The 25,596-nt window shown below is 49.5% G+C and overlaps 2 protein-coding genes across 4 annotated transcripts in view; one reads left to right on the top strand and one right to left on the bottom strand.

Moving 5' to 3' along the window:
• Positions 1-21,376, bottom strand: part of PI4KA (phosphatidylinositol 4-kinase alpha) — a 143,825-nt gene extending 122,449 nt beyond the window's left edge. The window contains exon 1 of one of the 3 annotated variants that reach the window (XM_051826729.3): positions 21,124-21,376. In XM_051826729.3, the coding sequence (XP_051682689.2) occupies positions 21,124-21,375 (252 nt within the window). In that variant the 5' untranslated portion in view covers position 21,376. Of the gene's footprint in view, positions 1-20,812; positions 20,850-21,123 lie in introns of those variants that run through there. The other 2 variants (XM_051826727.3, XM_089323464.1) reach the window with 2 other exon arrangements.
• A 38-nt stretch (positions 21,377-21,414) lies between these two features.
• The window catches only part of SNAP29 (synaptosome associated protein 29), a 35,411-nt gene continuing 31,229 nt past the window's right edge, over positions 21,415-25,596 (top strand). The window contains exon 1 of the mRNA XM_002719719.6: positions 21,415-21,902. Coding sequence (XP_002719765.2) covers positions 21,663-21,902 — 240 coding nt within the window. The 5' untranslated portion in view covers positions 21,415-21,662. The remainder of the gene's footprint in view (positions 21,903-25,596) is intronic.

Raw genomic sequence — 25,596 nt, 5'->3', positions numbered from 1 at the left:
GGGTTGGTGGATTCCTTCTGGAAACTTAATACTCACGATGGCCAGCTCTAACCATACTCCAGGATAGGAATTCAGCATTATCAACGTGTTCAAACTTTACTGCCCACACCAAGCAGAGGGACCTTCTCTCCTCTAGAATGCCAGAGTCTAGCCCCTCTGCCTCAAACGCCTGGGGGGCAGGGGAGGGGGAGGATCTCTGTGCTGCTCTGACTTCAGACCTCCCTCCCAGTTCTTTCAACTAAAAAGACAGGTAAGTGAAAACTATGCATGAGAATTCAGAAATCCAGCTTCCTGCTAATGCACACCCTGGGAGATGGCAGACAACGGCCCAAGTACTTGGGTTCCTGCCACCGGTATGAAAGACCTGGACTGAGTTCTTGGCTGCGAGCTCTGGCTGGCCCAGTCCCACTTTGGGGAGTGGACCAGCAGATTGAAGTTCTCTCCCTCCCACATCCCCATCTGTCTGTCTGGTTTTTTTGTTTTTTTTTTTGTTTGTTTTGACAGGCAGAGTGGACAGTGAGAGAGAGAGACAGAAAGAAAGGTCTTCCTTTTGCCGTTGGTTCACCCCCCAACGGCTGCTGCGGCTGGCACACTGCGCTGATCCGAAGCCAGGAGCCAGGTACTTATCCTGGTCTCCCATGGGGTGCAGGGCCCAAGCACTTGGGCCATCCTCCACTGCACTCCCGGGCCACAGCAGAGAGCTGTCCTGGAAGAGGAGCAACCGGGACAGAATCTGGCGCCCCAACCAGGACTAGAACCAGGGGTGCCGGCACCGCAGGCAGAGGATTAGCCTAGTGAGCCGTGGCGCCCTGTCTCTCTTTCAAATAAAGTAAAAGTAAAAACAATAACAAGAAAAAAAATTTTTTTTAGTAGAAGAGGGAGGCAGAAGAGGGGATCAGAGTGATCTGCTGTGAGGACTTGGCGCACTCTTGCTGCCACTGGAGACAGAGGAAGGGGCCATGAACCGAGGCACATGAGCAGCCTCCAGCAGCTGGGAAGGGCCTGGAACTGGGTTCTCCTCTGGAGTCTCGGGAACACAGCCCAGCCACCATCACCTCGAGTCTAGTCGAGGGAGACCTGCGCTGGGCTTCCAATCTACAGAACCATGAAACCACAAATTCATGTTCTCCTAATCCACTAAATTTAAGGTAATTTGTTTCAATAGCAATAGGGAACTAATATTAACTGTTCATAGAGTATCAACCAAAACAAAAGTCTGAATTGCCTATAAAAAAGACAGAAACACAACCAATTAGATTACAGGCAACTTTTATTTTGTTTATTCTATTCTGTATTTTTATATGCTCAATAAAGAAAATTGATAACTTTAGAATCAAAAAAATTAAAATGGTAAATTTTTTTAAATTTCCTTTTTTAATATATTTTTTAAATATTTATTTATTTATTTGCAAGTCAAAGTTACACAGGAAGGGAGAGGCAGAGAGAGAGAGAGAGAGAGAGAGAGAGAGAGAGAGAGAAAGAAAGAAAGGGGTCTTCAATCCGCTGGTTCACTCCACAGTTGGCTGCAATGGCCAGAGCTGCGCCGATCAGAAGCCAGGAGCTTCTTCCAGGTCTCCAATGCGGGTGCAGGGGCCCAAGGACTTGGGCCATCTTCTACTGCTTTCCCAGGCCATAGCAGAGAGCTGGATCAGAAGTGGAGCAGCCCAGACTTGAACCGGCGCCCATTTGGGATGCCGGCGCTTCAGGCCAGGGTGTTAACCTGCTATACCACAGCACTGGCCCCAAATGGTAGAATTGATGTAAATCTTATTGTTTTTAGATTTAGAAAACATTTTTTCAATATATTTTATTTGAAAGGCACAGAGACAAAGAGAGGTTTCCCATTCGCCAGCTCATTCCCTAAATGCCTGAAACAGCCAGGATAGGACCAGGCAGGTGCCAGGAGCCAGGAAGCCAACCCAGGTCTCCCATGTGGGTGGCAGGGACCCAACCACTTCAGCCATTAGGGTGTACATTAGCAGACATCCCAATGACATCTTAACTTCTATACCACATGTATGTCCACAATCTTATAAAAAAAGAAAAAAAAGACAAATGACATTAAAGTGAAATGCATGTATCAAAATAGAGTGAGTAATCCAAGAACAGAGTAACAAAACTGAAAGAATATGTGATCAACTAAACAAAGCACACTTGTAAATATACAGTGGCTAACGGGTTCTTTCTCCTACATATTATCATCAGTAAAACAACTCCTACTTAGGTAAAACTTCCTTGAGGGTCTCAATCCAGGTAGAAAAGTTTCTCTTCTCAGTGGGGCAGAGGTACAGCCAGTGCAGCCAGACTACAACGCCCACAGTGCAACAACATGCACAGCAGACTGCGAAGCCCAACTTGAAACACGTGGGGTCTTAAAGTTCATGGAAAAACGCACATTAAAAAACCTGTGCGCGAGGACTGGCACTGTGGCGTAGAGAGTTAAGCCACCACCTGTAATGCCAGCAACACGTATGGGCTGCTCCTCTTCTGATCCAGCTCCCTGCTGTGGCCTGGGAAAGCAGCAGAAGATGGCCCAAGTGCTTGGGCCCCTGCACCCACACAGCAGACCTGGATGAAGCTCTCAGCTCCAGGTTTTGGCCTGGCCCAGCCCCAGCAGCTGCAGCCATTTGGGAGTGAATCGGCGGATGGAAGATCTCTCTGTCTCTCTAACTCTGCCTTTTGAATGAATAAATCTTTAAAAACAAAACAAAACAAAGAAACTATACATGGATTTTGATTTTCTTTTGTACCAAAATCAAATTATCTTTAATTCCATATTCTCAAACTTTTTGAAGACAACATTGTATTTTACAGCTTTCTGGAGACAAAGGCAAATTTAGGGGCTGGTGCTGTGGTATAGCAGGTAAAGCTGACACCTGCACTGCCAGCATCCCATATGGACACCAGTTTGAGTCCCAGCTGCTCCACTTCCAGTCCCGCTCTCTACTATGGCCTGGGAAAGCAGTGGAAGATGGCCCAAGTGTCTGGGCCCCTGCACTGGTGTGGGAGACCCGGAAGAAGCTCCTGGCACCTGGCTTCAGATCAGCTCAGATCTGGCTATTGGGGTCATCTGGGAAATGAAACTGTGGATGGAAGACTTTTTTTTGTTTCTCCCTCTCTCTGTAACTCTACCTCTCCAATAAATAAATAGGCCAGCGCCGCAGCTCACTAGCCTAATCCTCCGCCTGCGGCACCAGCACCCCAGGTTCTAGTCCCGGTTGGGCGCCAGATTCTGTCCCGGTTGCTCCTCTTCCAGTCCAGCTCTCTGCTGTGGCCCGGGAGTGCAGTGGAGGATGGCTCAGGTCCTTGGGCCCTGCACCCACATGGGAGACCAGGAGGAAGCACCTGGCTCCTGGAATCGGATTGGCAAAGCATGCCAGCTGTAGCGGCCATTTAAGGGGTGAACCAACGGAAGGAAGACCTTTGTCTCTGTCTCTCTCTCACTTTCTAACTCTGCCTGTCAAAAAAATAAATAAGTCTTTTTTTTTTTTTTTGACAGGCAGAGTGGACAGTGAGAGAGAGAGAGACAGAGAGAAAGGTCTTCCTTTGCCGTTGGTTCACCCTTCAATGGCCGCCACGGCCAGCGCGCTGCAGCCGGCGCACCGCGCTGATCCCATGGCAGGAGTCAGGTACTTATCCTGGTCTCCCATGGGGTGCAGGGCCCAAGCACTTGGGCCATCCTCCACTGCATTCCCTGGCCACAGCAGAGAGCTGGACTGGAAGAGGGGCAACCAGGACAGAATCCAGCACCCCGACCGGGACTAGAACCTGGTGTGCCGGCGCCAGAAGGCAGAGGATTAGCCTAGTGAGCCATGGCGCCATCCTTAAATGTCTTTTTTTTTTTTAAGACATCACTCTCTAACTCTGTCTTTCAGATAAAATCTTAAACACACACACACACACACACACACACACACACACAGAAAAATCCAACAAGACACTCAACCCCCTCCCCGCCTTCTGTACAGAAATACATAACAGACTGGATAGCCACCAAATCCAGAGAGCCAAATGCCCTACGCACCTGGCCACAGATTTTCCCAATTAGCACTGACCTAACAAGCTCATCCTCTGAAGCACCTGTGTCCACCAGGGGGTTTCATTCTGTCCCTGACAGCACAGCTACTTCAACACCAGATCAAAAGGTAGCTAAGACACCTGGGGATGCTGGCACTCTCCCTGGAGGAGAGAGGGAGGACATTTACCACGTGGGGAAAGGACTCTGATCAATGTCTCCTGAGGGTGAAGAGAGCAATGGAAGGGCAAGGAATGCTGCCAGCTCTGCAGCTCTGCCTGAGACCCTGATGTTCCAGGATCGTGGCCGCCACTGATCCGGCACAGGACCGAGGAGGGACAGGAATGGGCACTGGAGTTCCTAGGGACAGAGGAGCTACAACCAGGAAGAGCCAACAGGAAACTTGGTACGTTCTGAGGACAGCAGAGAACCAGAAGGTAGAGCAAGGGTAGCGGGCAGATCAGAGTCTGGAAGCTGATGGCAGTCGTGCATGGAGATCAGTGTGGAAAAGCTCCTTTCTTTCTTTCTTTCTTCTTGTCTACTTGTCTTCTCCCCTTCTTCTCCCAGAGGGAGACAGCTAAGGACTGAGTAGGACTGGGAGCAGGGGGCCACACAGACAGTGTCCTGTGAGGTGGGTCCCAATCCTAGGTGAGGCTCAGGAGTGGGGACCCCTGTCTTAGGAACAGCCCAAGAGGAAAAGGTCAAAGCTCAGACAGGGATCAGAGGGCAGATGCCCAAGAGTTAACTAAACATGGCTGGAGTCTGATCACCAGGCCTGGAACACAACAATGGAGGAGAAGGGCCAGCACTGTGGCACAGGGGTTAAACAGCTGCCTGCAACGCTGGCATCCAACATGGGCACCAGTTCAAGTCTCAGCTGCTCCACTTCTGATCCAGCTCCCTGCTAATGCTCCTGGGAAAGCAGTGGAGGATGGCTCAAGTCCTTGGGGTCCTGCACCTACATGGGAGACCCATATAAAGCTGCTGGCTCCTGGCTTTGGATCGGCGCAGCTCCAGCCATTGCAGCCAATTGGGGAGTGAACCAGCAGATGGAAGACCTCTCTCTCTCTGCCTCTCCTTCTCTGTGTAACTCTAAACTTTCAAATAAACAAATAAATCTTTTAAGAAGATACAAATGATTGACACAACAACCAGCATTATAACCAAACAATGGAGAGCTCTGAAAGCCTGGCACAAGGTCCTGACTTTTTTTTTTTTTAAGATTTATTTGTTTATTTGAAAGTCAGAGTTACACAGAGAAGGAAAGGCAGAGAGAGAGAGAGGTCTTCTATCCGCTGGTTCACTCCCCAGATGGCCCCAATGGCCGGAACTGCACCAATCCGAAGCCAGGAGCCAGGAGCTTCTTCTGGGTCCCCCATATGGGTGCAGGGGTCCCAGGGTTTAGGCCATCTTCTACTGCTTTCCCAGGCCATAGCAGAGAGCTGGATTGGAAGTGGAGCAGCCAGGACTCAAACCAGCACCCATATGGGATGCCGGCACTGCAGGCCAGGACGTTAACCTGCTGCACCACAGTGCCAGCCATGAGGTCCTGGCTTTGATGCAAAAGATCCTCAGAAACCGGGACTCTTAGGAAAAAGATGTCTGAAGACATGCTCTGGGCATACGGCAGTCGTCACACATCACATGAGGGAGAACCAATCCTGGGGGTGCCATTCTCCAAATAAAAACAGCTAACAGCTAACACTAAGCATTGATTGTGTGTCAGGGGCTGGGCTGTCATAGCCCATGAATCGTGACAGCAATTCACAAGGGAGACAGTATTCATCATCGTCCTGCAGGTGATGAAACCCATAAGAACAAGGTCCTAATGCAGAACAAGGCTTTAGAACCACCATCTTTCGAAAAATGGAAAGAAAAAAATATCAAGTGATTTTTCAGAGTTTTGTAACAAACCAGCAAGCTGCTGCTTTTTCAGGCTTTAAGGAGGGAATGGGCCATTATAAAAAGTTATTAAGTTCGAAATCTGACTGAGATGGCTGGCGTCATTCCATTGCTCCCACGTTGAGGCCAACGAGCCAGTGAGTGGCAAGGGAACAACGGATCCGACTCCAGCTTTGACAGGAACTCTCGGCAGCACTTTAACTCAAGGGTACTGGAAGGTGTCACAACGTGAAATCTGATTGCCAAGGTAAGGAAACAGAAGGTAAGATGGCTGACAAGTCCGGACAATCGGGCAGAAAACTGCAGATGAGAGGCAACCACAGCAGAGGACAAAGGTAAGGCAAGTAGGCCAACATAAAGCCACATGAGAGTGCCAAAAAAGCTGGCTAATTAAGCAATTCTGAACAGAAGACAACTTCTGTTATTTGAAACCTCTGAGAAGAGTGAGTCTTTCCAGTGAAACAAAATTCCCTGAGAACTACAGACTAAGCTTTTAAGTGTACAAATTAGTGGTAAGCTTTTTGTTAAAACCTCTAAAAATTGTCTTTCTCAAATATACTGCCCCCTGGAACACTGAAAAACAATTATCATTTCCTCAGTGACTCAGAGCCATCATGATAAAGGTGACTGTGGCATGACGCACAAGAGCTACAGCAGTTGGCTGGAACAGCACCTGCTCCTACAAGCAGCCCTGGATAATTAAAGACGCTCTTTGGGTCATCTGCAGGTGGATGCGTGATCTGGACAATCAACACAGCCTTCTAAGACATTCCACACAGGAGCATCACTCTTGCTTCACACATAATCAACGAGTTAAAGGTTCGAGAATGTTAACGGAAGCCCCATTCCTGAGCCCTGCTCACGTGCCTGGGAGGGGACAGCACACACAGATATCCACATCTGATTCCTAATACTGGCACCATTCCAAAGGGCAACACTCCAATAGTTACGGAAGCTGCTGGTGCTCAATCCAGCTTTGCCTCTTCTTTCCCAAGAGACCCTGGTAAGTGACAAAACCCACCTGAACAACTCTGCCTTTATTTATTATTATTCTGTAAAATGTGAACAAACACCAAGTATGTGTATAGGCAGAAATAAATGGACAAATACACTAAACCATTGGTTTCGTACACTGTGGTCAAGCAGCATAGAGCTGTACCACCTGGAAAAAGCACAAAGTGAGCCCCACCACTGCCCTTGTTTTCTGCCAGAAATACACCCTGGACCACAAAGTGGGGAAAGGCGTCCCAGGCAGATCATGGTGGCCTCACTAAGCTGATAAACAGAAATGCAGGTACAGGAAGCCTAGAGCAGCTGTCAAGAGCAGACAGCTTAATGCAAGAAAAGCTCCAGAAATACAAAATAGAGTGCCCCAAGACACTTCAGTATAGGGCAACAGATGAGGGAGTTGGCAAAGAACACCGAGGGAACGCTGGTTCCCAGAGTCCACACAGAGCTCAGAGAGTCTTGGTTGCTGCCAGCCATGGTGGAAAGCCCTCAAAACATTCAGGACGGACTTCAGAAGGACCACACCTGAGCAGTGGACCTAACTGTCCCTATAACAAAAGCTATTTTTTTTGGCCTGCCCTAACAAAGTTCAAAAATAAGCTTTAAGATAGACATAGAAAAAGCAATTTAAAAAAAAATTCAACACCCAGTCATGATACAAAAAAAAAAAAAAAAAAAAACCATTCAATTAACTAGGAATACAAGGAACTTCCTCAACAAGATAAAGGTAATCTATCAAGGGGCTGGAACTGTGGTATGGCGGGTTAAGCCACCCACCACCCACTGTGGTGCCAGCATCCCATGTGGGCACCCACATGTGCGCTCCTCTTCCAGTCCGGCTCCCTGTTAATGCACCTGGGACAGCAGCGGAGGATGGCCCAAGTCCTTGGGCCCCTGCACCCATGTGGGAGACCTGGAAGAAGCTCCTGGCTCCTGGCTTTGGCCTGGCCCAGCTGCAGCAGTCATTCCAGCCATCTGGGCAGTAAACTAGCAGGAGGAAAATCTTTCTCTTTCGCTCTGTGTTAACTCTGCATTTCAGATATCATATATATATATATATATCCACAAAATGACAGTGAACTAGCAGATGGAAGATCTGTATGACTGATATCAAGAAGCAACATAGCGGGGCTGGTGCTATGGTCTATGGCATACTAGACTAAGCCTCCGCCTGCAGCACCAGCATCCCACATGGGTGCCAGTTAGTGTCCCAGCTGCTCCTCTTCCAATCCAACTCTCTGCTTATGGCCTGAGAAAGCAGTGGAATTTAGCCCAAGTGCTTGGGCCCCTTCACCCACGAGGGAGACCTGGAAGAAGCTCCTGGCTCCTGGCTTTGGATCGGCTCAGCTCCAGCCATTGTGGACATTTGGGAAGTGAACCAGCAGATGGAAGACTTTTCCCTCTGTCTCTCCCTGTCTCTGTCTCTGTCTCTGTCTCTCTCTCTCTCTGTAATTCTACCTCTCCAATAAATAAAATCTTAAAAAAAAAAAAAAAAAAGTCAACATAGCTGGGACTTGAACCAGGTGCTCCAACATGGGAGGTAGGCGTCCTAAGCAATGTCTTAACGCTACACCAAACACCCATCCCTGAAATGACATCTTTGGAGTACTAAAATATTTTTTTTTATTTTTTTTTTATTTATTTTTTTTTTTGACAGGCAGAGTGGACAGTGAGAGAGAGAGATAGAGAGAAAGGTCTTCCTTTGCCGTTGGTTCACCCTCCAATGGCCGCCGCGGTCGGCACGCTGCGGCCGGCGCACCGCACCGATCCGATGGCAGGAGCCAGGAGCCAGGTGCTTTTCCTGGTCTCCCATGGGGTGCAGGGCCCAAGCACCTGGGCCATCCTCCACTGCACTCCCTGGCCACAGCAGAGAGCTGGCCTGGAAGAGGGGCAACCGGGACAGAATCCGGTGCCCTGACCGGGACTAGAACCCGGTGTGCCGGCGCCGCTAGGCGGAGGATTAGCCTAGTGAGCCGCGGCGCCGGCCCTGGAGTACTAAAATAAAAATATCTGTCAACCTAGAATTCTATATACAATAAAAATAAAGCTGAAATTTTCCAAAGGCTGAAAAACTTCATCACATTAGCAGACACACACTATAAGAAATGCTAAATGATACCAAGTTTAAACACAAGTCTACATAAAAGAAGAGAAAAGGCCAGCACCATGGCTCACTAGGCTAATCCTCCGCCTGCGGCGCTGGCACCCTGGGTTCTAGTCCCAGTTGCTCCTCTTCCAGTCCAGCTCTCTGCTGTGGCCCGGGAGTGCAGTGGAGGATGGCCCAAGTGCTTGGGTCCTGCACCCGCATGGGAGACCAGGAAGAAGCACCTGGCTCCTGGCTTCAGATCGGCGCAGCGCGCCGGCCACAACACACCAGCCGTAGTGGCCTCTTGGGAGTAGTGGCCTCTTGGGAGGGTGCACCAACGGACAAAGGAAGACCTTTCTCTCTGTCTCTCTCTCACTGTCTAACTCTGCCTGTCAAAAAAATTAAAATAAATAAAAAATAAGTAAATTATTTAACTTAATTATAACATGGATTATAGAGTTTATAAGAATTAAAAGTAAAAATATGACAACAATCATATAAAAGATGGCAATGGATATAGAATATGCAGTTGGAAGGTTATTATATTACATTGTAAATAAGGCAGTATACTGTTATTTGAAAGAAGACTCTGATAAAGATGCATATACTAATCCTAGAGTAACCACATTTTTAAAAATGAAGAGATATATAGCTAATAAGCCAATACTGGAGACAAAATGGAATACCAAAAGTATAATTTATTAGAAAGAAAGCAAGAAAAAAGGAACAAAAACCAGATGGGACAAATAGAAAACAAATATCAAGACAGTATATTTAAACCCAATATATCAATAATTATATTAAAAGTAAATAGTAGGCCAGCGCTGTGGCTCAATAGGCTAATCCTCCGCCTTGCGGCGCCGGCACACCAGGTGCTAGTCTCGGTCGGGGTGCCGGATTCTCTCCCAGTTGCCCCTCTTCCAGGCCAGCTCTCTGCTGTGGCCCGGGAGTGCAGTGGAGGATGGCCCAAGTCCTTGGGCCCTGCACCCGCATGGGAGACCAGGAAAAGCACCTGGCTCCTGGCTTCGGATCAGCGCCAGCCGCGGTGGCCACTGGAGGGTGAACCAACAGCAAAAGGAAGACCTTTCTCTCTATCTCTCTCTCTCACTGTCCACTCTGCCTGTCAAAAATTTAAAAAAAAAAAAAAAAGTAAATAGTCTAAATAATCCAACAAAATGGCAGGCATTTGGATTGGACAAAGAACAAGAGCTAACTATATGCTATCTATTAGAAAATCACTTTAAAGACATAGGCTAAAAGTAAAAGGATTGGAAAATAGACCCTAAGCAAACGCTATTAACAAGGTTGAATAGCCACATTAATATCAAAGTAAATTTCAGAACAGTGGGGTGGGCACTTGGCACAGCAGTTAAGTCACCATTTAGGATGCCCACACTGGATTGTCTAGGTTTGAGTCCCAGCTCCACTTTAAATCACAGCTTCGTGCTCATCAACACTCTGGTAAGAATCAGATAATGGTTCAAATACTTGGATCCCTGCCACCCATGTGGAAGACACATTGAGTTCTAGCTCCTGGCTTCAGCCTGATCCAGCCATAGCTGCTGCAGACATTTGGTAGTAAGTAAACCAGTGGATGAAGGATATCTCTCTCTGCCTTTCAAATAAAGTAAATAAATAAACTTTTTAAAATTTCAGTACAAGGACTATTACTAGGGACAATAAGGAACATTTAATGAGGAAAAAGGAGTCAATTCATGACCAAAACACAACAATTATAAATGCATGTGCTCCTAAGAATCAAGTTTCAAAACACATACAGCCAAAAACTAGCAATTCAAAGGAGAAATCAACAGACACAAATTATAGTTGGAGGCTTTTAACATTCATCTCTCAGTAACCAATAGAGCAAACAGGAAGCCAGTAAGGGTGCAAAGACCTGAAAAATCCCAAATTGACCTTATAGATAGCTACAGAAAACCCTACCCAACAAAACCAATAAATATAAAAGAACAGAAATCCAACAGACTATGTTTTCTGACTGCAACAGACTTAAATTAGATAATAATAACAGAATTTGTCAACTAGACCTCAGTAAAGCTGACAGTAAAAAGAAATCAATAATGGAAAAATATTTATAAAACAAAATTTCTGGAAATTACACAACCTACTTAGAAGGCCAAAGAAGAAATCATAAAGGAAATTAGAAAATATTTTTAACATAAGGATAAAGAAAACTTCATACAAAAATGTGTGGGATACTCTAAAGCAGAACTTGAAGGGAAATCTTTATCTTTAAATGCTTTATTAAGAAAGTTTGAAGTCCTGTGATCATACAATTATATACTATGATTTTAATTATAAATTCCCTCAAAAGGCCTAACAGACGATTCTCTGAAGTGAGAAAAGACATTCAGAAAACCACTTAACATGTATTCGAATGTAACTTACACACACCTGAAGTGGGGCCGAAGGTGTGGCAGAGCAGGTGAAGCTGCTGCTGCTTGCAATGCCAGCAACAAACACCAGAGCACCAGTTCAAGTCCCAGCTACTCTGCTTCCAATCCAGTTTCCTGCTGATGCACCTTGGAGGCGGCTGAAAATGGACCAAATACCTGGGCCCCTGCCACCAATGTGCAAGACCAGGATGTAGTTCCTGGCTCCTGGCTCCTGGCTTTGGCCTGGCCTAGACCTACCTGTTGTGGTCATTTGGAAACTGAACCAAGGGATGGAAGGGGAGATATCTCTCTCTGTCCCTTCTCTCTGTTGCTTTTCCAAATACATAAATAAATCTGTTTTTAAAAAAATCTATTCAAAGTGACTTTAAAATGTCTCCGTAGGGGCTGGCATATGCATGGCCTAGTGAGTTAAGCTGCCACCTCTGACACCAGCATCGTATATCCAAGTGCTGGTTTGAATCCTGGCTGCCCTGTTTCTGATCCAGCTCCCTGCTAATGTGCCTGGGAAAGCAACAGAGGATGGCCAAAATGCTTGGGCCCCTGCAACCCACATGGGAGACCTGGCTCCTGCCTTCAGCCTGGCCCAGCCCCAACCATCTCAGTCATTTGTGGAATGAATCAGCAGAAAGATCTTCTGTTTCTCCTGTCATTCTGGTTTTCTAATAAATAAAATAAATCTTGTTTTTTAAAAGTCTATTGAAGTGATAACTAGGACACTATTTTTTGTTATTAATATTTTAGATGTTTCACCAATATCCTGAAAGCTATTAAAGCAGTACGTAGCTTTTAGGATAACATCCAAAAGCCACTCTCATGAACTGCCCGGGTGATCAGGCCCCGCTACTTCCCCAGCCTATTCTGGTGCCACCCTAGCTCTCTAGGCTGTGAACGCTGCAGCCTTGATGTCATCAAAGAAGTCAAGAACGTTCCTGTTGGTGGCCTTTACAGAAGTTGCACGCTCCGCCAGGAATACCTCCAGGACACATTCCACTGGCTGACTCTTATTCATCCAAGGTTTCTCTGTTTCTCATATTAGTCAGGAGCCCATTTTTATTGCTCCTCATACGTACCGCTTTTTACAATTGAGATAAAAATTTACCAACACCATTTACTTCTGCTTCTGGGCACTTGTAATCATTTTAAATCATATTTACTTGTAATTGTTAGTTAGTGCTTGGTTGTCTCTATTGTAAAGTCCATTACAGCAAGACCATGTCCATTTATCATATGCTTAAAACTTTATTAATGGGGCCAGCGCTGTGGCACAGCGGGTTAAAGCTCCAGCCTACAGTGCTGGCATCCTACATGGGTGCTGATTTGAGTCCCAGCTGCTCCACTTCCGATCCAACTCTCTGCTATGGCCTGGGAAAGCAGCAGAAGATGGCCCAGGTTCTTGGGCCCCTGCACCCATGTGAGAGACCCAGAAGAAGCTCCTGGCTCCTGGCTTCAGATTAGCTCAGCTCTGGCCCTTGAGGCCATTTGGGGAATGAAGCAGCGGATGGAAGATCTCTGTCTCTTTCTCGCTCACTCGCTCTACCTCTCTCTGTAAATCTTTCAAATAAACAAAATAAATATTAAAAAAAAACTTTATTAAAAAGGTAGATCTCATGTTAGGTGTTTGCGCCACAGTAAGTATGAAGTTAGAAATATTATGTCCTTGATCCATAGATTCACAAAATAACATTTCAGAAAGATGTTCTTTCTGAAAGGACCAGTACTTAAAACAAAATAAAGGGGACTGATGATGTGGCATGGTGGGTTAGGCTGCCACCTGTGACACTGGCATCCCATATGGGCACTGGTTTGCGTCCCAGCTGCTCTACTCCTGATTTAGCTCCCTGCTAACGTACGTGGGAAAGCAGTGGAAAATAGCCCAAGTGTTTGAGCCCGTGCCACTCCCATGACCAACCCAAATGCCCACAACATCGAGGGCTGGACCAGGTCAAGGCATGGAACCTGGTACTCTATCCAGGTCTCCTATGTGGGCAGCAGGGTCCCGAGTACTGGAGCCATCACCTGCTGCCTCCCAGAGTGCACGTTAGCAGGAAGCTGGATTAGAAACAGAGCAGCCAGGGCTGAACCAAGCACGTTCTCCACAGGGACTCAGGCACCCCAAGCACAGACAACCACTGCAGCACAAACATGTCTATTCATCCCTCGAATGCCAAGGCCTACCACAGTGCCTGGCACACAGCAAGCACTCAAAACTGACATGAACAGGGGCCAGGCATCGTGGCACAGCACGGGAACGCATGCTGCCACCTTTTGTTTTCCTGGTGGTGTAGCCTCCGAGCCTCGGCTCTCCTGAATCTGGCCTTGCAGAGCAGCTCCAGTGCAGAAACCTTCAGGAAAAGAAAATGGCTTCTGCAGCCCACAGCCTCCCGCTGCTCAAGAAACAAAAGCAAGCGAGACGGAGGGTTTCTGCCTCAAGCCTGCAGGTACTCGCCAGTGTACACCACAGACACGGGAGCAGTGTTCTGGCTGTCTTGGCAATGTTCAGCAAAGACCAAGATATTTTCCAAAATGCCAAGATACAGGAAAGCAAATACAAAAATAAATAAATAACGTAAATAAGTAATCAGGAAAAGGAAATGCACAGACGAATTCTGGAAGTTAGAACTAACAGTGGGAACAACTGCCCGTGGAAGAAATCAGAGGCAAGAGCAACAGCACTGGGCACAAACCGCAGACGCCCCAAGCTGTGAGGAGTCAGAAATAGAACACTTCTGCCCTCTGGGGGAGCCGGCAGCTAGTGACTCATGCAGGCACAGAAGGAAGAGCCACGCGAAAACCCAAGGAGGCAGCCACCCCTCCCAGCCAAGGAGACAGGCCTCAGAGGAAAACAACACAGCTGACACCCTGATCTGGCCTTACAGCCAGAAGAATTCTGAGGCAATAAATGTGTCGTTGTTATGACAGCCCCAGCAAACTAATACCTATACAGTTAATGTGACTTGATTACAGTTAAAGTTTTTTTATTCTTCCATTTCTCCTAAAATATTTTAGGGTTGACCTGGTATTACTGGTTCTACATTACTATCAAATGCCAATACCCTCTCCTGACCTTCATTCTCGCTCTTCTCACTGTACGGTCTCACAAGGAAAAGGGAGAAGCAATGAGCAAATTTTGGCTTCATGATGTTGAAAAACACCAATACCTTGATTTTTGACTCAAGGGCAAACCACTCTTAGGGACAGACTAGATAGCCACCAAATCCAGAGAGCCAAATGCCCTACGCACCTGGCCACAGATTTTCCCAATTAGAACTGACCTAATAAGCTCATCCTCTGAAGCACCTGTGTCCACAGGGGGTTTCATGCTGTCCCTGACAGCACAGCTACTTCAACACCAGATTAAAAGTTAGCTGGGCTGGCGCCCTGGCACAGTAAGTTAATCCTCTGCCTGCAGCGCAGGCATGCCACATGGGCACTGGTTCTAGTCCCGGCTGTTCCTCTTCCAATCCAGCTCCCCACTATGGCCTAGGAAAGCAGTAGAAGATGGCCCACGTGCTTGGAGATCGGTGTGGAAAAGCTCCTTTCTTTCTTTCTTCTTGTCTACTTGTCTTCTCCCCTTCTTCTCCCAGAGGGAGACAGCTTAGGACTGAGTAGGACTGGGTGCAGGGGGCCACACAGACAGTGTCCTGTGAGGTGGGTCCCAATCCTAGGTGAGGCTCAGGAGTGGGGACCCCTGTCTTAGGAACAGCCCAAGAGGAAAAGGTCAAAGCTCAGACAGAGATCAGAGGGCAGATGCCCAAGAGTTATCTAAACATGGCTGGAGTCTGGTCTCCAGGCCCGGAACACAACAATGGAGGAGAAGGGCCAGCACTGTGGCACAGGGGTTAAACAGGTGCCTGCAACGCTGACATCCCACATGGGCACTAGTTCAAGTCTCAGCTGCTCCATTTCTGATCCAGCTCCCTGCTAATGCTCCTGGGAAAGCAGTGAAAGGCTCAAGTCCTTGGGGCCCTGCACCCACGTGGAAGACCCAGATGAAGCTCTTGGCTTCAGCCTGGCCAAAGTGCTGGTGCAGCCATTTGGGAGGTGAACCAGCAGTTGGAAGGTCTCTCTCTCTCTAACTCTGCCTTTCAAATAAAATAAATCTTAAAAAAAAAAAAATGGAGGAGTCTTGCAGCAGGTTTGACTTGCTGCTGATCACCTGAGCAACCACACCAGGAATGCTTTTTATTTACCTGGCCCAGCACATACCTCAGCCTGGGATCACAGTGAGTGACTGGAGTAAGTAAACACAACTGCGGTACACAGAGACCCAAGGAGGGAAGGTCACTAACGTGCCTCAAGTGCCACTGGAAGCATGGCAGGGCTGCCAGAGTTAGCACTGTCGAGCTGAGATGCCAGGTTGTTCAGTAAACTGTGCCCTCCCTGGGTCAACCTTATCTGCACCAAGCCCCAGCCGGTCCTCTGCCCTCTCTCTAGAAGAAAGGAAAAGAGAAAAACAGAACACTGCTGGGGACGGTGGGGTAGTTTCCAACACTCATCTCCCAGCTGGCGTCTCCGAGTCTATCATCCCAGGCAGGTGCGCGGCAATTCCTCTGCTCTTACGAACCTCAAGAATCTTTCTCTTGCGGCAGCTAAGGGGTTCTCAGCAGTCGTTGTGAAGTACGGGAATGCAGTGAACAGATACAGATAACAGGACTAACCAATAAAGATGATCCCGTGCGTGATCAAGTCTCAAGACCTCAGACGGGGATGAGAGGAATGTGGTGCATTTGATGGGATCAGACACCTACAGAGCCTCCTCCATGAAATCAGTTACTCCAGGGGTCCCCAAGACCACCCCCATGCATATGAAGGTGCCTCAAAAAGTTCATGGAAAATGGAATTAAAAGACCAGTTTATTTTAACACAGAAGAATTCTTTTTTAAAAGATTTATTTATTTGGGGCCGGCGCTGTGGCACAGCAGGTTAATCCTCTGCCTGCGGCGCCAGGATCCCATATGGGCACCGGTTCTAGTCCCAGCTGCTCCTCTTCCAATCCAGCTCTCTGCTATGGCCTGGAAAACCAGTAGAAGACGGCCCAAGTCCTTGGGCCCTGTATCTGCATGGGAGACTCGGAAGAAGCTCCTGGCTCCTGGCTTCGGATGGGTGCAGCTCCGGCCATTGCGGACATTTGGGGAGTGAACCAACAGAAGGAAGACCTTTCTCTCTGTCTCTCCCTCTCACTGTCTGTAATTCTAACTCTCAAATAAAATCTCAAAAAAAAAAAAAAAAACAGATTTATTTATTTGAAAGGCAGAGTTACAGAGAGGCAGAGAAAGAAGCAGAAGCAGAAAGAGATCTTCCATCTGTTGGTTCACTCTCCAGGTGGCCGAAATGGCCGGAGCTGCGCCAATCCAAAGCCAGGAGCCAGGAGCTTCTTCCGGGTCTCCCACACAGGTGCAGGAGCCCAAGGACTTGGGCCATCTTCCACTGCTTTCTCAGGCCTCAGCAGAGAGCTGGATGGGAAGTGGAGCAGCCCAGACTCAAACTCGTGCCCATATGGGATGCTGGCACTGCAGGCGGTGGCTTTACTTGCTAAGCTATAGCGCCAGCTCCAACACAAAAGAATGCTGAGGGGCCGACATTGTGGCACAAGTTAAGCTGCCACCTGTGATGCTGGCATCCCATATGAGCGCTATTTCCAGTCCTGGGTACTCCACTTCCAAGCTGGTTCCCTAACGCACCTGGAAAAGCAGCAAAGCATGGGCTACCCACATGGGAGATTCAGATGAAGCTCCTGGCTTTGGCCAGGCCCAATCCAGGCCACTGTGAGGAGTGAACTAGAGGATGGAAGAGATCTCTCTCTCTCTCTCTCTGTATGTGTGTGTGTGTGTATGCGTGTGTGTGTGTCTGTGTAAATTTGCCTTTCAAGTAAATAAAATATATCTTTAAAAAAAAAAATAATTTGACCCGGTGCTGTGGCACAGTAGGTTAATCCTCTGCCTGCAGTGCCAGCATCCCATATGGGCACCAGTTCTAGTCTCAGCTGCTCCTCTTCCAACCCTGCTCTCTGCTATGGCCTGGGAAAGCATTAGAAGATGGCCCAAGTCCTTGGGCTCCTGCACCCACAGGGAAGACCCAGAGGAAACTCCTGGCTCCTGGCTTCAGATGGACCCAGCTCCAGCCATTGCAGCCATCTGGGGAATGGACCAGCGGATGGAAGACCTTTCTCTGTCTCTCCCTCTCACTGTCTGTAACTCAACATTTCAAATAAAATTAAAAAAAAAAAAATCTTTTCAAAAAAAGAATTTGAGGGATCAGCGCTGTGGTGCAGCAGATTAAAGCTCCTAGCCTGCATTTAAAAATTAAAACAAGGGGCCAGTGCTTTGTCACAGCCAGTTAAGCAGACATCTGCAATGCCAGCATCCCATGTGGGTGCTGGTTCGAGTCCCGGCTGCTCCACTTCCAATCCAGCTCTCTGTTCATGCACCTGGGAAGGCAACAGAAGATGGCCCAAGTCCTTAGGCCCTGGCACCCATGTGAGAGACCCGAAGAAGCTCCTGGCTTTGGCCTAGCCCAGCCCTAGTCACTGCGGCCTTTTGAGGAGTAAACCAGCAGATGGAAGATCTCTCTCTCTCTCTCTCTCTCTGTCCCTACCTCTCTTACTCTTACTCTATCTTTCAAATAAATAAATCTTAAAAAAAAGAATTTAAAATTCATGCAGTTTTTCCATAATACACATTCCCATGAACTTTGTGAAGACCCTTTGAACATGTGTGCATGACTAAATTTTATTACAATGAAGGAACATCACCAAGGGGAAAAGATACAGGTGGAATAAGGAACAAGCCGTGCACATGTGTCCTTAGGCTCTCTCCCTCCCACGAGGTATTCACCAAGGAGACCCCTTCTACAGCAGCAAAAACTGCCATAATACAGAAGAATTGTTCGTGCCCAGAGAAGTCCATTAGAGACTCTGCACTCAAGGGGTTTTGTTTTTTTTTTTTTTTTCCTCTTCCCAAGAGGCAGAGAGAGAGAGAGAGAGAGACTCATCTCTACAAGTTCATTCCCCTAATGCCTGCAATGGCTGAGACTGTGCCAAGCCAAAGCCCACAATTCAGTCCAGGTCCCCCATATAGATAGCAAAGACCCAACTACTGGAAATATCATCTGCTGCCGCCCACATCTGTACTGCCAGGAAGCAGGGAGCTGAGCCAAGCACTCAATCCGAGTGTTTGGATATGGGAAGTGGGTATCTTAACTGGTGTCTTAAGTGCCAGGCCAAACACCTACCCCAGCAACCAAGGGTTTCACTGGGGGCTTGTCTCACAGGCGCTGTCTGCCTAGCAACTCTCTAAATTTCAGATTCCCAGAAAGAAAGCAGGTGTTCAACATAAATAACAAAATTTATACAGAGGCTAGGTACAGTAAACCACCCTCATCAGTTAGAGAATGAAGGGAAGAGTTCAAGTGCCAAGTGCCAAGATACCAGCCAAGGGCCGATCTTGTAAGTAGCCCCTTTTAAAGATGGCAGCCTCAGACCCCTTCTGTTAACTCTTTGGCATTGGAAGTGATTGGCAAATGTTGCCAGTAAGACCAAAGTATCTCCCCAGCTAAGATGGTTAGGGAACTGCCAACCTGAAGGCCACACTAATGACAGAAAAATACTGCCCTCTTGAAAGTGCAGCAGCTCTGACAGATGCGAAGCTCACAATGCTGCAGCTACGGGATGCTCCGACTAGTGCACAGGCAGACGCGGGCACAGTGAGCTCCAGGTGCCCTTCCAGACTGACCAGGCTGAAAGGGGTACCACCGCCAGAGAGCTGCGGGACCCTCTTCTTACAGAACATCCAATTCCCTGCACTCTGTTTTCTCTTCTCCCTGAATCCAACAATCCAATTTCTGACACGCTTGCTGGTCCTCCTCCTAAGACCATGTGCTGCCTGGCTAGCAGGAGCTTGATTTAATAAACCAGCACTGTGATCCAGCCGTCAGGCTCATCAAACAATAACAGTGATCATTCATGAGGGACCCACGGGCCTAACTTTATTCATACCATTCTGCTGATTTTCACAACACTCCTATCAAGCACTGTCCTGTTTGTTACACAAAGGCAGAGGACCAGAGTAGGGAACTGACCTGCCTAGACCCACACTAATGAAAGCAAGTTATGGGGTGGGGGTTAAACCTGGATGGTGCTACCCTCCCAATCTCCCAATCTTTCCATTCTATTCTATTGTACTCCCTCTTGAACTAGAAGTTAGGTTGGTGGGGGCCAGCTCTGTGGCGAAGCGGGTAAAGCCACCGTCTGCAATGCCGGCATCCCATATGGGCGCCAGTTTGTGTCACAAATGCCCCTCTTCCGATCCAGCTCTCTGCTATAGCCTGGGAAAGCAGCAGAAATGGCCCAAGTCCTTGGGCCCCTGCACCCACGCGGGAGATCTGGAAAAGACTCCTGGCTCCTGGCTTCAGACTGCCCCAGCGCTGGCTGTTGCAGCCATTTGGGGAGTGGACCATTGGATGCAAGACCTCTCTCTCCCTCTCTCTGCCTCTCCTTCTCTCTGTGTAACTCTGACTTTCAAAAAAATAAATAAATGTTTAAAAAAAAAAAAAAAAGAAGAAGTTAGGTTGGCATCAGTCTCCTCCCAGGACCTTCTCACCCTGCAGGCAAACGACCAAATCGAGCTGGAGAAGCTACCAAAGATAAGGAGCAGGTCATTCTGCCAAAGTGCCCAAAACAGCCTCTCAGCTCCCAAACCACTTCCAGCTGCAGCCACTGCCGCCGTCCTAAACCACTCAGAAAACGTCCTCTTCCCGCCTCCCAGAAAGTTGAGAGGGCCCCGTCCTTTCCAGGGACAACACTGCTGACCCTCACAGGCCCAGGGGCGGGGGGTGAAGAAAGCTGACACTGACTTACTGATCATTTACTTACTCTGGGAATGGCCAGAGCCAGTCTCAGCCCCAAGAACCACCTCGTTTTCTCGGGGACAGAGGCTCCGAGGGCTCCCGAAAGGACGACACACGGTCAAGGGACAGTGGCAGGGACCCTATTTAGATGTCAGGTTCTCAAATCCGGATTCATCCCATCTTCCCGGGCACACCTCTAAACTGCCTCTCTCCTTGCTCCCAAAATAAGGCCATCCTCCGTTCAGTTCCCTGTCCACGGACACAGTGGTCCCTCCGCCTCTCCGGCCACTGTCCCCATCTCCAAACACCTTTTTTTTTTTCTTTTTTTCCAGACTAACGCCCCCGGCCTTTGCAATAACAATGCGCAGCCGCTTTGCGGTTCAGACAGCAGCTTCAGCCACAGCGTTCCACCTGCCCACCACCGCCCGCAAGCCGGTCAAGGCGGGCAAAGCAGCTTTTAAGGGAACCCCCGGTTTTACGACAAAAGCCTCTCCCCCAAGGTCACCGAATGAAAAAAGCAAGGGCTCATCAGAACCAGACCTCAAGTTTGGATCCACGGTCCTCGGCATCCTGGTGCGTCTCGCTGACACCCACGTCCCGGCCGCCCCCTCCGCGATGTCCCAAGACGCCCGGCCGGCGCGTAGCTCACGTCCCTCCCACGCCCACCCACCCGCCGCGTCCCCGCCCGCCCTGCCCACCCCTCTGGCCCGTTCCTTTCCTTCGGCAGCCCCCGATACGTCTCACCTCACAGGCTCCCTCCGCCCAGGGCGCCCTCTCGTCACAGGCTGCCCGCGACCCCCGCCCCAGGCCCCTCCTTCTGTCAAGCCCGCGGCCGAGCCCGCCGCGGTTACCTTCTCCAAGGATGCCGGTCTCTGCACCGCCAGGGAGCGCGCCAGTGACAGCACAGTATTGAAATAGAAACCCCGCGAGGCGCTGGAGCCGGAGCCCGAGCCGGAGCCGGAGCCCGAGCCGCCGCCGGCGCCACCTCCGCCTCCCCGGGCCGCGGCCGCCGCCGCCATCATCGCGCGCGCCGCGGCGCTGCCGGCCCGCTCCCCTCGGCCAGTTCGCGAGCCCCGGACCTCACGGCGCAGGCGCCGCCGCATCCGGCTTCCCCGCCACGTGACCCATGTGTTGCCTACAGTGGGTGGGGCGTGGCCGCAGGGCGATTCCACCGCTGTAGTCGGGGGGTAGAGAGGACGTGCGGTAGGCCGCGTTGGCGCGCTCCGAACGTGGTCCCCCCCGCGCCGGCAGCCTCCGTTCGCGATGGTCTGCTCCGGAGGCGGGGTCGAGAGCGCGCGACTGGCGGAAGCAGCTCCCACAGCGGCTCAGGGGGTCGACGCGGGCCGCGCCTCCTTCTGCTTGGTCCCGGATCAGCAGAGACGCCGGGACGATGTCGGCGTACCCCAGGAGCTGCAACCCGTTTGACGACGACGACGCGGAAGACGAGGGTGCCAGGCCGGCCCCGTGGAGGGATGGCCGCGACCTCCCCGACGGGCCCGACGCGCCCGTGGATCGGCAGCAGTACCTGCGGCAGGAGGTGCTGCGCAGGGCCGAGGCCACGGCGGCCAGCACCACTAGGTCTCTGTCCCTCATGTACGAGTCGGAAAAAGTCGGGGTCGCCTCCTCCGAGGTAAGCCTGGGGCCGGGCTTGATCGGCCAGGCTCCGACCACGTTTCCCTAATGATGCTGAGAATGCTTCAACGGCCTCGCGTGGGCTCTCCTCCTGCAGGGATGTGACGGTTTGTAATAACCTGTTAACTACGGAAAGAAACGTGGGGTGCTTGAAAGGGGGCGTTTTACCTCGAGAGTCTTAGCTTAGTCTGTTTTTCTTCTTTTGTATTTTCCTTTTACGACTCCGTGCAAAGGTAAGCTGCAGGCTTTGGCCGCTGGGTAAAATTCTCAGCAGCAGGGCCTGGGGTAGGGAAATGAAGGGTTTCTCTCTTTTACATAATTTCCTGTGCAGATGCTTTTGACCGTTGCTGCCACAGAATGACCTAGAAAGAGTAGGTGCGGTGTGTGTCCCTGCAGGTGTCAGGTCATGCCCGAAGCATGAACAAGTGGGCCTCATGTTCTTCCCACACGAGTGACCACTTCCTGGCCAAGTAGGGTGACTGGATTTCCCTCTGCCTGTGCAACGACTGTTGAAGCCAAAGCCCGAGTTGAGTTTAAGGCTTGACCTTTACTTCCCAAATCCCGGGCGAATAGACGATGTGTGGGTTCTGACACCTGTCGCTCCAGTTCGTCTTTATCGGAACCTCCCAAAGAAGACTTCCGAGAGCTGCACCTTCATTGAGGATTGTTTCTGATACACCTTGTTCTCTCCTCAGCCCACTAATGTAGCAGTTTTGTTAGGGCAGAGGAAGAAAAAAAAATGTTAAACATGTAACAGGTTACTGATTGGTCGACTAAAAAAATCTCCAGGGGCCAGCGCCATGGTTCACTTGGTTAATCCTCCACCTGCGGTGCCAGCATCCCATATGGGTGCCAGGTTCTAGTCCTGGTTGCTCCTCTTCCAGTCCAGCTCTCTGCTGTGGCCCGGGAGGGCAGTGGAGGATGGCCCAAGTGCTTGGGTCCCTGCACCCGCGTGGGAGACCAGGAGGAAGCACCTGGCTCCTGGCTTCGGCGTAGTTCCGGCCGTGGTGGCAATTTGGGGGGTGAACCAAAGGAAGGAGGACCTTTCTCTCTGTCTCTCTCTCTCATTGTCTAACTCTGTCAAAAGAAAAAAAAAAAGAAGAAGAAGAAGAAAATCTCCATCATTTTGTAGCTTTGAAATGTAATATTTTTAAAAAAATATTGATTGATTTATTTGAAAGTCAGCTACACAGAGAGAGAAGAAGAGACAGAGAGAGAGAGAGGTCTTCCATCTGCTGGTTCACTCCCCAATTGGCCACAACAGCCAGAGCTCTGCCGATCTGAAGCCAGGAGTCAGGAGCTTCTTCCAAGGTCTCCCATGCGGGTGCAGGGGCCCAAAGATTTGGGCCATCTTCTACTGCTTTCCCAGGCCATCACAGAGAGCTAGATTAGAAGTGGAGCAGCTGGGGCTCGAACCAGCACCCATATGAGATGCCAGCACCGCAGGCAATGGCAGCTTTACCCGCTATGCCACAGCACCGGCCTCTGAAATGTAATATTTGGAGCTAAAGCCTTCCCTGGGTCTCTTCCCAGTTCTTTTTCCTGTGGTTAAGTAAGTTTACGCTGACCTGTCCACTTAGAATCTTGGACTTCCATCATTTTCCCACTGCTGCATTCTTGGGGTTTTTCCTTTCCCCACTGCTAGGGCTGTCCCCACTGATCCACCTTCCTGTGTGAAGCCCCGCTGAGGGAGTTGTGCTTGTAATTCTTCACACCTCACAGCGGTGGGAGTCCTGTGTTCCAGTCTAAATGGAAACTCGGCCTAAGATCTTGGGACCTTCCTTGATTGATTCCAAAGAAGCTATCTAAGAACTCTTGGAAAAGACGTCTTTGGAAACTGCAAGAACAAAGGAAACGGGAAATCACAGTGATACAGAGAAGGGCGTCCTGGGGCAGAGGGTAAACTTGAATCTGGCTTTTACAGCTGAGGACTGTTAGACGAGAAGCGGGAGAATGAGGGGTGTTCCCAGGGAGGAGAGGTGAACACGTGCAGCTTTGGCCCAGGAATGTGGCTGGAGGCTCCTGTAGGGATGAGAGGGCCAGGATGCAGTAGAGGAAAGCATTCGGAGACAGCTTAGGGGCTTTGGTGGTCAGAGGAAAGATCTGGTCTCCTTACTCGGGAGAGGGAAAAATATAGTGGATGTAAATTGTTCGTCCAGACCGTGTCCATACCACATGCTGCCCCCAAGGTCCTCTGTGCAGTGGGGACTGCCAGCGCACAGGCGGAGTGGCACCTCCAACATAGGCTAGGCCTGGCTGGTGGCTCTGAGAGGTACAGTATGACTGTGACGGAGCAGGTGACAGGCTCTCACCAGCATAATGACACGTTGAATTTTTCCAGGATTGAATCAGTTCTCAATTAGGAGACGCCCTGGGCATCAGGGAAAACCAGCACGCCCATCCTACATGCAGCAAACTCAACTTTGAATCACTCTGATCATCTTTCATTCCCTTCAGTGTTGAGGCAGGGGCAGCGGGAGTGAGCTCCTCCTGCCACTCAGTGCACAGGGTGACTCCAAACAGACCTGAGCAGACCCTGCTAACTTCCCATCTCAGACAGGCGACTGCTGGATCCGTAGCGCTGTGAAACATGCCAGGACAGGGTTTTTGGAGGACTTCATAAATAACGTTAAGTTGGGAAGACCACCTTCAGCCCCAGCTTGGTGGAAGTAGGAAGTGTACTTACTTTGATTACCCTTATTGAAGGCGAGCTGCTCTCCAACTGTGAAACCTCGCAAAGAAACAAATGGCCATGGCCACCAAAGGACAAAGAAGTAGAGCTGGCCTGCTAAACTAGAGAGAGCTTTGTAGGCCGTTCATCTCTTGCTGTATTTTGTGCATGTGATTTCTGCATTTCTCTTCCTGAGGCTTAGTTTCTGGGAAGATGTTAAACAATCACATGGATCAAAATTGAAAACCTGGCCGGCGCCACAGCTCACTTGTCTGATCCTCCACCTGCAGCACTGGCACCCCGGGTTCTAGTCCCAGTTGGGGCGCCAGCTACTAGTCCCAGTTGCTCCTCTTCCAGTCCAGCTCTCTGCTGTGGCCCTGGAGGGCAGTGGAGGATGGCCCAAGTGCTTGGGTCCCTGCACCCCATGGGAGACCAGGAGAAGCACCTGGCTCCTGGCTTAGGATCGGTGCAGCACCGGCTATGGCGGCCATTTTGGGGGTGAACCAATGGAAGGAAGACCTTTCTCTTTGTCTCTCCCTCACTGTCTATAACTCTCTCTCTCTCTCTCTCACTAACTCTGCCTGTCAAAAAAAAATATATATTGAAAACCTACGAATGGGTGTGAGATCTCCCACACCCTGGCTTAGCATGTCTCTGCCCCCAAGGAACCACCTACCATCACCTCCTTCGGTGTCCTTGGGGTGATAGCTTGTGTATAGTCTTTTTGTTTTGTGTGTATGTGTGTATACCTGTGGCTGTTGTTTTCGAAAGATTTATGTATTGGAAAGGCAGAGTTACAGAGAGATCCTCCAGCTGCTGGTTCCCTCTCCTAACAGTGGGCATTTGGGTCGTGTGCACCTTTTAGTGAGCCTAGTTAGTTGTGGTTTTGTAAATGCTTCATTACCCTGGCCGAGGAAACCGGCCTGCAAACAGAACACTCTGCTTTCTCTCTTTAACAGCTGCATACACTTCAGGGAGGTTTTGCTGGGCCCCCATTCAATGGAGTCCAGCAACAAATATC

The sequence above is a fragment of the Oryctolagus cuniculus genome, chromosome 21 (genome assembly GCF_051225735.1).
Source record: "Oryctolagus cuniculus isolate XC-2025 breed Fujian yellow rabbit chromosome 21, ASM5122573v1, whole genome shotgun sequence".
In the NCBI taxonomy this organism is placed as follows: Eukaryota; Metazoa; Chordata; class Mammalia; order Lagomorpha; family Leporidae; genus Oryctolagus; species Oryctolagus cuniculus.
This window is presented reverse-complemented; position numbering and strand designations above follow the sequence as displayed.